General features: G+C 39.8%; 1 protein-coding gene across 7 annotated transcripts in view; it reads left to right on the top strand.

The window, feature by feature from the left end:
* LRRIQ1 (leucine rich repeats and IQ motif containing 1) overlaps positions 1-12,788 on the top strand; it is a 224,631-nt gene that overhangs the window by 27,214 nt on the left and 184,629 nt on the right. For all 7 annotated transcript variants that reach the window (XM_070788886.1, XM_070788891.1, XM_019960315.2 and 4 more), the window contains exons 9-10: positions 4,833-4,985; positions 9,287-9,437. In XM_070788886.1, the coding sequence (XP_070644987.1) occupies positions 4,833-4,985; positions 9,287-9,437 (304 nt within the window). The remainder of the gene's footprint in view (positions 1-4,832; positions 4,986-9,286; positions 9,438-12,788) is intronic.

Raw genomic sequence — 12,788 nt, forward strand, 5'->3', positions numbered from 1 at the left:
CAGTTCCTGGGTTGGGAAGATCCTCTGGAGAAGGGCAAGTCTACCCACTCCAGTATTCTGGCTTGGAGAATTCCATGGACTGTTTTGGGCTTCCCTTGTAGCTCAGCTGGTAAAGAATCTGCCCGCAATGCCCGAGACTTGGGTTCAATCTCTGGGTTGGAAAGATCCCCTGGAGAAGGGAAGGGCTACCCACTTCAGTATTCTGGTCTGGAGAATTCCATGAATTTATAGTCCTTGGGGTCTCAAAGAGTCAGACACGACTGAGTGACTTTCACTAGGTTCTATGAGACAGTTCATTTTTAAGTCATGAAGTGAAGTGAAACCTACCAGGCTCCTCCATCCACGGAATTTTCCAGGCAAAAGAACTGGAGTGGGTTGCCATTTCCTTCTCCAGGGGATCTTCCCAACCCAGGGAGAGAACCCAGATCTTCTGCATTGCAGGTAGACACTTTACTGTCTGATCTACCTCATAAGAGACCAAAAATATTAGTTTTCCAAATATTTTTATATTACCCTTCGGTAATATGGGAACACAACTATGAATGTTATAAATATTTTAGTTTTGCCACAGGGCTAAGATAATGCATTTGTTCAGTTATTTGAGAAGCATTTAGTGACCATTTACTATGTATGCCCCAGTTGCTCTTTTATCAGGCTGATCGTACACTGATGAATACCTATGGGCAATAATTCTATATTGACCTTAATTTTTAGAGCATAAAGCAATTTTATTTGTGTGATTATTTTCATGCATGTATCAAAATGATTGAACTTCCCTGGTGGCTCAGTGGTAAAGAATCTGCCTGCCAATGCAGGAGATGTGGTTTCAATCCCTGGGTCAGGAAGATCCCCAGAAGGAGGAAATGGCAACCCACTTCAGTTTTAATTTTCTTGCCTGGGAAATCCCTTGGACAGAGGAGCCTGGGAGACTACAGTCCATGGGGGTCACAAAAGAGTTGGCCATGACTTAGCAACTAAATTAACAACAATCAAAATTATTAGTGTAAAAGTTTATTTGATCTCATATGTTTGGGAAAATCTAGAGTACAACAGAATATACATTGCTGTATCATGAGGAAATTTTTTAAATTTAACTTATTTTCGACACTGGGTCTTCGTTGCTGCACATGGGCTTTTCTCTGGTTGTGGCGAGAAGGGGCTGCTCTGTAGTTGTGGGGCACAGGCTTCTCGTTGCTGTGGCTTCTCTTGTTTTGGAGCTTGGTCTCTAGGTGCACATGCTTAAGTAGTTGTGGTGTGGGGGCTCAGTAGTTGCCACTTTTGGGGCTTAGTTGTCCCATGGCATGTGGGATCTTCCTGGACCAGGGATTAAACCAGTATCCCCTGCATTGCAGGGTGGATTCTGAACCACTGGAGCACCAGGGAAGTCCCAGAAAATGTTTAAATGTTCAGTACAAGGGAGGAGGAAATACCAAGAAATACTGCATATTCAAAAGTAGACACCATCAGCAAGTACACTGCAGCAGCTATCACTCCTATACTGCAATTAGAGAGCTTGCCACATTATAACTAGAACTTAATTGTGTTTATGTGCTTGTAAAGTAGTGTTCAAAATCCTTCAAGCTAGGCTTCAACAGTACATGAACCAAGAACTTCCACATTTTCAAGCTGGGTTTAGAAAAGGCAGAGGGACCAGAGATCAAATTGCCTAAATCTGTTGGATCATAGAAAAAGCAAGAGAACTCCAGGAAAACATCTACTTCTGCTTCACTGACTATGCTAAAGCCTTTGACTGTGTGGACCACAACAAACTGAAAAATTCTTCAAAAGATGGGAACACCAGGCCCCCTTACCTGCCTGCTGAGAAACCTGTATGCAGGTGAAGAAGCAGCAGTTAGAACTGGACATGGAACAACAGACTAGTTTAAAAGGGGAAATGAATATGTCAAGGCTGTATATTTCACCCTGCTTATTTAACTTCTATGCAGAATACATCATGCAAAATACCAAGCTGGATGAAGCACAAGCTAGAATCAAATTGCTGGGAGGAATACCAATAACCTCAGATATACAGATGACACCACCCTTATGGCATAAAATGAAGAGGAACTAAAGAGCCTCTTCGGAGAAGGCAGTGACAACCCACTCCAGTACTCTTGCCTGGAAAATCCCATGGATGGGGGAGCCTGGTAGGCTGTAGTCCATGGGGTCACGAAGAGTCAGACACTTACTGAGCAACTTCACTTTCACTTTCATGCATTGGAGAAGGAAATGGCAACCCACTCCAGTGTTCTTGCCTGGAGAATCCCAGGGACGGCAGAGCCTGGTGGGCTGCCGTCTGTGGGGTTGCACAGAGTCAGACATGATTGAAGCAACTTAGCAGCAGCAGCAGCAGCAGCAGCAAAGAGCCTTTTGATGAAGGTGGAAGAGGAGAGTGAAAAAGCTAGCTTAAAACTCAACATTCAAAAAACTAAGATAATGCCATCTGGTCCCATCACTTCATGGCAAATAGATGGGGAAACAATGGAAACAGTGACAGACTTTATTTTCCTGGGCTCCAAAATCACTGCTGAAGGTGACTGCAGCCATGAGATTAAAAGACTCTTGCTCCTTGGAAGAAAAGCTATGACAAATCTAGACAGTGTACTAAAAAGAAGACTCATCATTCTGCTAACAAAGGTCCATCTAGTAAAAGCTATGGTTTTTCCAGTATTCATGTATGGATGTGAGAGTTGGACCATAAAGAAAGCTGAGCACCGAAGAATTGATGCTTTTGAACTGTGGTGTTGGAGAAGACTCTTGAACTGCAAGGACATCAAACCAGTCCATCCTAAAGGAAATCGGTCCTGATCATTGGAGGACTGATGCTGAAGCTGAAGCTCCAATACTTTGGCCACATGATGTGAAGAGCCAACTCATTGGAAAAGACCCTGATGCTGGGAAAGATTGAGGGCAGGAGGAGAAGGGGATGACAGAGGATGAGATGGTTGGATGGCATCACTGACTCAATGGAGATGAGTTTGAGCAAACTCTGGGAGATGCTGAAGGACAGGGCAGCCTGGTGTGCTGGTCCATGGGCTTGCAAAGAGTTGGACACAACCGAGCAACTGAGCAACACCAACAACAAAACAGTATATTATTAAATTGGGCAGGAGAATATAAATGGTAGAATAGCATTTGTTACTATAAAGCTGCAGCTGTAGGGTTTTCAGTTTTTAAGTGTTCGATTCTAGTGTGTTTAGTTTTTTAATGTAGAATCAGTTTTCTAATTATAGAATTTATGGTATCTCCTTTGGACAAATTATTGGGACATTACACAGCAGTTATCCTGACACAGGTAGGTAAATATGCTTCTTTCTGAAAAGTTATAAAAAAGAAATTTGTTTCAAAAGTTGTTTTAGATTATTGGTAATTGAGAAATTCCTAAAGTCATTTTGAAACTAGAAAATTCATTCACCAAATGTTTAACAAATACCAGATATTGCTTTTGCTACTTAAAGAAAGGGGTAGACAAATCCCTTCTTTCTGTTTCCATGAATGTATGATCTTCCCATTCACTTACACAAATATGTAAATGTAAAACTTTATTGCACAGGAAATTTCCACATGAAGAGGAGTTGCACACTTAAGAATTTTATGCTTTCCCCAGCTTTTTTGGAAGTAATAATGCTTTCAATTTCAATGAAACACTTAAAATTTCTTTTGCACGTGTTATACCCTAGTATATATGCTAGTACACACTATAAAGCTAGTAATTTTTAAATTGTTGTTCGGTACATAGGAAATCTGCCCTTAGGACACCCAATGTGGCAATATGAAAGTATTCTTACTATAAAGCAATTTAGTTTATATATTTATTTCAGTGCATAGACTCAATTATAGTGAAGAAGCAACACATCATTACATTATTACTGTGCCAAGTTTACTTAGGTGAGAGATCCTGAGTTTAATACATGGAATGCTTTTCAGTAATCTCAAAATATTTATATCTGATATGTTCTCATAGAACTATAAGTGTAGTCCTTAATATACCTACCATAAAGTTCAATACATTCTTTGATGTTGAATTTTCTTTAGTTGAAAAGACTTAAAAAGAGAAAAGTTTCTTAGGAAAAAAGCTTCATGAAGTAGTGAGTGCACGGTAATATCTCAATAATAGGAAATGTTATAAATGTATGATAATAAGTATTCATGATTTGTTATACTGCAGATTCTATATGATCTGGGTATATTACATTATTCAATAGTAAAGGATGGTTCATACTTTTATAATACAGAAGCATAATAGAATGTTGTTTTTATTGCATAGTTCAGTTACTTTTGCATGTTTCTACTTATTACAAGTTCTGTAATATCTCTTCTCAGTTAAACTTGCTTCATTTTTAGAAGAGAGTTGAGCTATTCTAGTTGAAATATGGCAGGTTGGTTTTAAAATCTGTTCCTGGTCTGTTATGGCTTCTGATACTATCCAGGTATCCCAAAGATACTGTCAAACACAGATCTTAAATGGTTATATAGTGCAGTCCTGAAAATAATGCCAAGAGACATGAAGAACAGGAAAATGGATTTGATGAAAAGTCAAGGAGTAAACTAATGAATGATTATATTATTATTGCTTCTATGTTTATTACCTTTGAACTTGAGTTGGTCATGAATGATTACATATATTTATAGATTACATTCTATGAGGGGAAGAAATGTGGTAAAATGGCCAGATAGCTTAAATGAAATTGAGTTGTTAATAAAAGTGGGTTTCAATATATAGCATTACTTTTTTTTAGACGAAAAATTTAAAACAATTTTTCAAGGTTAATATAGTTTGTCTTCATTATATTTAGATAATGATATGCTCTGATTTTTTAAAAATTCTCTAGGTTGCAACAATAACATTTCAAGATTTGCCAGGCTGTAGTCTCTCTACACTGGCAGAGTGTCCAAATCTTCAGTTTCTGTCTCTTCGACGCTGTGGATTAACTTCCTTGCACAGTCTGAGTAACTGCAAAAGATTGAAGTACATTGATGCACAGGTGTGTCCTATGTTATCATTATTTATTTTATAATAAAATGTAAAACAGATTCAGGTGTACATTTAAGAAGTGACAATTTTGAAGAAACATTTAATAAAATAGCCTGTAACTCAGGGTCTAGAGAGATCAAGGGCCAACATTTGTGAGAGCCATATAGGAAAGATGCTTAGGTGGTATGACCTGGGGAATTATCTTCATTCATAGGTGACAGAGTTATTGTTTTGTTACTTTTTGTTGCATAACAAATGACCACATTATTTAATAAGTTAAAAACAAAAAAAGCAGCCATTTTATTTTACTCTACTTCTGTGGGCCATGAATTGAGGCAAGACTTATTCTGGGCATTCTATCTGTCTCATACTGTGTTGCCTAGATGTCTGATGTACTTTGCAGTTGGGGTTGGAATGTCCAAATACATTCTTTGATATGTCTGGCACTGGAAGGTTGAAATTTCCCTCCCTCTGTATGTCTCTCTCTGTCCCCTCCCACCACCTTGGGCATCTTTACAGGGTGAGCTTTCCAAAAAGACAGTCTTCAATATTAGGGCTTAGCAAGCATCTGCCTGCATCATACTAGCTTATGTTCTATTCACTAAACTTTCATTTCAAGTAGGAGCGGACTGTATGTGTGAATATTGGGTTGTGAAGTTTATAGGAAACTGCTTACAAAATAATAATCTACTGCAATCTGCTTTCTTGTTCCTAATGAGTCATATCTTTCCCACATGCAAAAGGACTCATGTCCCAAAGACCCCTGAGTCTTATAAACTTATGACATCAGACTTGGAATTGAAGCACAGAATCTTCTTATCTGAATCAAATCCAAGTGGAGATGATCTGCTCAGAGAGAGTTCTTTCAACTCAGAGATCTATAAAGTTAAGGGAAAGGTAGTCTTCTTTCACTCCCCCACACCCATGCATGGTGGTGAGACAGCCAGTTCAGTTCAGTTCAGTCGCTCAGTCGTGTCCGACTTTTTGCGACCCCATGAATCACAGCACGCCAGGCCTCCCTGTCCATCATCAACTCCCGGAGTTCACCCAGACTCACGTCCATTGAGTCAGTGATGCCATCCAGCCATCTCATCCTCTGTCGTCTCCTTCTTCTCCTGCCCCCAATCCCTCCCAGCATCAGAGTCTTTTCCAATGAGTCAACTCTTCGCATGAGACAGCCAAGACTTAGTTAATTACAAGAGTCCTTATCCTTCAGTATGGGAGAGAACAAGAAGCTCATGGCAGTCCTTGGTCCATAGCTAAGAATGTAGCATTAGTTCTTAGTAAGGTCTTGGTTCTGCTCCATGGGAATAATTCTCTATGACTCTTGGTTCTGCCCAATAGTCTTTTAAGTCCATTCTCAAGGCATACCTTCTTTTGCATTGCAGCTGAGAATTTTTTTCAATCTCTTTCTTTCTTATAGAAGATTGGGGGCAGGATGCTAGAGTTACATTTTATTTTTGATTCTTTTCAGTTCAGACTGACACTGCTTCCACCAATATGGTTTTCTTTTCAAACTTTTTGTTTCCTATGCTTATTAAGTTTACTCCAGTTAACAAAGACTATACTCATAGATATTTTTGAGAGAGTGTTGTGAGACTATACCATTAAGATTCTTAAAAGCCCATTTATCTTTTTGAGAGCTTCCTTTGTGGCTCAACTGGTAAAGAATCCACCTGCAACGCAGGAGACCTAGATTCAATTCCTGGGTTGGGAAGATCTCCTGGACAAGGGAAAGGCTACCCACTCCAGTATTCTGGTCTGCAGAATTCCATGAACTGTATAGTCCATGGGGTCACAAAGAGTCTGACACGACTGAGCAACTTTCACTTTCAAACATTCACTTTATTTTTCTGAAGTCTTAAAAAAGAGAATGCTGTTGTATCCCTGACATATGATCTTGACCTTGAGACCAATATTCTGTATTGCAGAGATATGTATATTTAGTAAAAGTATAAATCTGCGTATAAGATACATACCTAATTCATGGTATTGACGTAGCAAAAGGAACTGAGGAAGGGAAATGGGTAGATTTCAAATTTTTCAATGTTTGATTTCTTTAAAGTAAGTTTGTTAGCAACTGTGACCAAATCGTTCACTCTTGTTCAGATAGTCTGAAATGTTTTGTTATTGGTCCTCAATATTTTCTCTATTTTAAAAGATTATTAATAAGTTTAAATCAGTTAATTATTTGATTGCCTAATATTTTCATTCAGATAGTATAACATCCTACATCAGATCAGATCAGATCAGTCGCTCAGTCATGTCCAACTCTTTGCGACCCCATGAATTGCAGCACGCCAGGCCTCCCTGTCCATCACCAACTCCCGGAGTTCACTCAGACTCACGTCCATCGAGTCAGTGATGCCATCCAGCCGTCTCATCCTCTGTCATCCCCTTCTCCTCCTGCCCCCAATCCCTCCCAGCATCAGAGTCTTTTCCAATGAGTCAACTCTTCGCATGAGGTGGCCAAAGTACTGGAGTTTCAGCTTCAGCATCATTCCTTCCAAAGAAATCCCAGGGCTGATCTCCTTCAGAATGGACTGGTTGGATCTCCTTGCAGTCCAAGGGACTCTCAAGAGTCTTGTCCAACACCACTGTTCAAAAGCATCAATTCTTTGGCGCTCAGCCTTCTTTACAGTCCAACTCTCACATCCATACATGACCACAGGAAAAACCATAGCCTTGACTAGACGAACCTTTGTTGGCAAAGTAATGTCTCTGCTTTTGAATATGTTATCTAGGTTGGTCATAACTTTCCTTCCAAGGAGTAAGCATCTTTTAATTTCATGGCTGCAGTCACCATCTGTAGTGATTTTGGAGCCCAGAAAAATAAAGCCTGACACTGTTTCGACTGTTTCCCCATCTATTTCCCATGAAGGGATGGGACCAGATGCCATGATCTTCGTTTTCTGAATGTTGAGGTTTAAGCCTCAACATTTAAGCCAACTTTTCCACTCTGCACTTTCACTTTCATCAAGAGGCTTTTTAGTTCCTCTTCACTTTCTGCCATAAGGGTGGTGTCATCTGCATATCTGAGGTTATTGATATTTCTCCCGGCAATCTTGATTCCAGCTTGTGTTTCTTCTAGTCCAGCGTTTCTCATGATGTACTCTGCATGTAAGTTAAATAAACAGGGTGACAATATACAGCCTTGTCGAATGCCTTTTCCTATTTGGAACCAGTCTGTTGTTCCATGTCCAGTTCTAACTGTTGCTTCCTGACCTGCATACAAATTTCTCAAGAGGCAGATCAGGTGGTCTGGTATTTCCATCTCTTTCAGAATTTTCCACAGTTTATTGTGATCCACACAGTCAAAGGCTTTGGCATAGTTAATAAAGCAGAAATAGATGTTTTTCTGGAACTCTCTTGCTTTTTCCATGATCCAGCGGATGTTGGCAATTTGATCTCTGGTTCCTCTGCCTTTTCTAAAACCAGATTGAACATCAGGAAGTTCATAGTTCATATATTGCTAAAGCCTGGCTTGGAGAATTTTGAGCATTACTTTACTAGCGTGTGAGATGAGTGCAATTGTGCGGTAGTTTGAGCATTCTTTGGCATTGCCTTTCTTTGGGATTGGAACGAAAACTGACCTTTTCCAGTCCTGTGGCCACTGCTGAGTTTTCCAAATTTGCTGGCATATTGAGTGCAGCACTTTCACAGCATCATCTTTCAGGATTTGGAATAGCTCAACTGGAATTCCATCACCTCCACTAGCTTTGTTCGTAGTGATGATTTCTAAGGCCCACTTGACTTCACATTCCAGGATGTCTGGCTCTAGGTCAGTGATCACACCATTGTGATTATCTGGGTTGTAAAGATCTTTTTTGTACAGTTCTTCTGTGTATTCTTGCCATCTCTTCTTAATATCTTCTGCTTCTGTTAGGTCCATACCATTTCTGTCCTTTATCGAGCTCATCTTTGCATGAAATGTTCCTTTGGTATCTCTGATTTTCTTGAAGAGATCCCTAGTCTTTCCCATTCTGTTGTTTTCCTCTATTTCTTTGCACTGATCGCTGAAGAAGGCTTTCTTATCTCTTCTTGCTATTCTTTGGAACTCTGCATTCAGATGTTTATATCTTTCCTTTGCTCCTTTGCTTTTCGCTTCTCTTCTTTTCATAGCTATTTGTAAGGCCTCCTCAGACAGCCATTTTGCTTTTTTTGCATTTCTTTACATAGTTGTCTTAAAAGTTAGGGATTCAGATAATGATTTAAATTCAAATATATCATCTGTTTTCTTTTCTACAAGCTTTAAATGTTTCATTAGTAAGCCATTGAGATAAAACTAATTACATTTGTTCTTTGTTTTAGGAAAACCATATTGAGACTATCAACTGTGAAAATTTGGAAAATCTCTGCATTGTTCTTCTTAATAAAAATCAGTTGACTTCTCTTCATGGTTTGGATGGCTGCACTAATATCCAAAGTCTTGAACTTTCACATAATAAAATCACTCGAATTGGTGAGAACAATGGAATTTGAATATATCAACATTTATTTTTCATGATTATATATTGTTTCATTTATTCTTCTTTAAGAAAAGGACACAATCTCTAATTTACTAATTTTATCCAAGCCATACTTATTTAATCTTTTACCCAGAAGGAAACAAAACGATTTTTAATATATATAAAAGGAATATGCTCCTACCACTGGCAAATGGGTAGTCATTAGTAGCTCCTTAAATTAGTATATTTACCTCCCTGTCCCTTTTCTTATAACTAACAGTGATTTGAACTCTATTGGGGAATATATTGATATATATTATTATATATATAACATACCCTTGTTTGTTGCCATCATAGTTTTATAGGCCCTATGCTTACTATTGGCTTCCCAGCTGGTGCTAGTGGTAAAGAATCTGCCTGCCAAAGCAGGAGATGCAAGAGATGCAAGTTTGATCCCTGGGTCAGGAAGATCCCCTGGAGGAGGGTACCACAACCCACTCCAGTCGTATTGCCTGGGGAATTCTATGGACAGAGGAGCCTGGTAGGCTGCAGAGTTGGGCACCAGTGAAATAACTTAGCACATACATGCTTACTATCTTCTCAGGAGCTGTCATTACTGTTTCTTGATAGGACATTTCTCTCTTTACCTACATACATCACTTGTACTAACCTTTCCTTCTTTGTGCATGCACGCTGAGTTGCTAAATCATGTCTGACCCTTTGCAACTCCTTGGACAGCAGCCTGCCAGGCTCCTCTGTCCATGGGATTTCTCAGGCAAGAATACTGGAGTCGGTTGCCTTTTACTTCTTCAGGGGATCTTCCCAAGCATGTCTCCTGCATGAACTCCTGTCTCCTGCAATAGCAGGCAGATTATTTACCATTGAGCCACCTAGAAGCCCTTCCTTCTTTAGATAAGGCTACTACCACATAAAAAGAAAGAACTTGTCTATTTGAATCTCCCTCATTGCCTTTGTCCCTCCATCTGTCATTATGAGACATTACTTTGCCAACAAAGGTCTGTATAGTCAAAGCTATGCATTTTTCCAGTATCTATATAGCTCTGTATCAATAGCAGTTTCCACCCTTATTCTTTGTAATCCATAAAATTCTGTGATGAAAATTCTTTTATTTTTAGGTGTTTTTCTTGTTTTGGGACCTATGTGGGATAACTTTTATAAAGTTTAAAATTAAAATTTTTTTTTTTAAATTTTGCATTGGGGTATTTTGCCAATTAACAAACAATGTTGTGAACAGAGAAGGGACCCAGCCATACACATACACATGTATCCATTCTCCCCCCAAACTCCCCTCCCATCCAGGGCACTGCACAACACTGAGCAGAGTTCCATGTGCTATCCAGTAGGTTCTTGCTCGCTATCTGGACATGCTTTTTCTTATTTAAGATCAGCCCTCCTGTTTTCCATAAGTGTCCCTGTCATTCTCCTCTGGTATATTCCTCCATCATTTATCGCCTTCCTCATGTCAGATTTTTCCTGTTGCCATTCATTTCTGCCACTGCCTCATCTCTCTTTCCCCTTGTTGTTAAGTCTTGTGAAAGACTGTTCTGTTCTTGCTCTCACTTCTCATGTCTTACTACTCAACCTCTCTTTTCTGCCACCTGAAATTCAGCTTCTACTCACTTCTATACATTTTCAGTGGGGTAAGTCTAAAATAAAACTCTAATGTTTTTCACTCATGTTTGGCTTAAAATTCTCTGGGTTTTTGTTGTTATTGTGTTTTATTTTTATTTTCTATTGTAGCTTTGAGATTCTCAAGGGACTTGATAAGGGCTTGTTGTCCAGTCAGTCAGTCATATCTGACTCTTTGCGACACCATGGACTACAGTCTGCCTGGCTTCCCTGTCCTTCACTATCTCCCGCAGTTTGCTCAAACTCATGTCCATTGAGTCGGTGATGCCATCTAACCATCTCGTCCTCTGTTGCCTCCTTCTCTTCCTGTTCTCAGTCTTTCCCAGCATTAGGGTCTTTTCCAATGAGTTGGCTCTTCACATCAGTGACCAGAGTATTGGAGCTTCAGCTTCAGCTTCAGTCCTTCCAGTGAATATTCAGGGTTGATTTCCTTTAGGATTGACTGGTTTGATATCCTTGCAGTCCAAGGGACTCTCAAGAGTCTTCTCCAGTGCCTCAGTTGGAAAGCATTGATTCTTTGGCATTCAGCCTTCTTTTTGGTCCAATTCTCACATCTGTACATGACTACTGGAAAAACACATAGCTTTGGCCATATGGATCTTTTTGTTGACAGAGTAATGTCTCTGCTTTTTAATACACTGTCTAGATTTGTCATAGCTTTTCTTCCAAGGAGCCAGCGTTGTTTAATTTCATGGCTGCAGTCACTATCCGCAGTGATTTTGGAGCCCAAGAAAATAATGTCTGTTACTGTTTCTATTGTTTCCCCATCTATTTGCCATAAAGTGATGGGACCGGATGGCATTATCTTAGTTTTTTGAACGTTAAGTTTCAAGTCAGCTTTTTCACTCTCCCTTTTCACCTTCATCAAGAGATTCTTTAGTTCCTCTTCATTTTCTGCCATAAGGGTAGTGTCATCTGCATATCTGAGATTATTGATATTTTCCCCAGCAATGTTGATTACAGCTTGTGCTTCATTCAGCCTGGCATTTCATATGATGTACTCTGCATATAGGCTTCCCTGGTAGCTCAGTTGGTAAAGAATCTGCCTGCAATACAGGAGACCCTGGTTTGATACCTGGGTTGGGAAGATCTGCTGGAGAAGGGATAGGCTACCTACTCCAGTTTTGTTGGGTTTCCCTTGTGGCTTAGCTCAGAAATCTGCCTGCAGTGAGGGACACCTGGGTTCGACACCTGGGTTGGGAAGATCTCCTGGTGAAGGGAAAGACTACCCACTCCAGTTTTGTTAGGTTTCCCTTTTGGCTCAGCTTAGAATCCACCTGCAGTGAGGGATACCTGGGTTGCGAAGATCCCCTGGAGAAGGGAAAGGCTACCCACTCCAGTATTCTGGCCTGGAGAATTGCATGGAGTGTGTATAGTCCATGGGGTCACAAAGAATCGGACTCGACTGAGCGACTTTCACTTTCACTTTGCATACAAGTTAAATAAGCAGGTTGACAATATACCACCTTGACATACTCCTTTCCCAATTTGGAACCAGTCCATTTTTCCATGTCCAGTTCTAACTATTGATTCTTGACTTGTGTACAGGTTTCACAGGAAGGTAAGGTAGTCTGGTATTCCCATCTCTTTAAGAATTTTCCAGTTTGTTGTGACCCACACAGTCAAAGTCTTTACTATGGTCAAGCAGAAGCAGATGTTTTTCTGGAACAATATTGCTTTTTCTATGATCCAGTAGATGTTGGCAGTTTGATTTC

The sequence above is a fragment of the Bos indicus genome, chromosome 5, assembly GCF_029378745.1.
Source record: "Bos indicus isolate NIAB-ARS_2022 breed Sahiwal x Tharparkar chromosome 5, NIAB-ARS_B.indTharparkar_mat_pri_1.0, whole genome shotgun sequence".
Classification (NCBI taxonomy): domain Eukaryota; kingdom Metazoa; phylum Chordata; class Mammalia; order Artiodactyla; family Bovidae; genus Bos; species Bos indicus.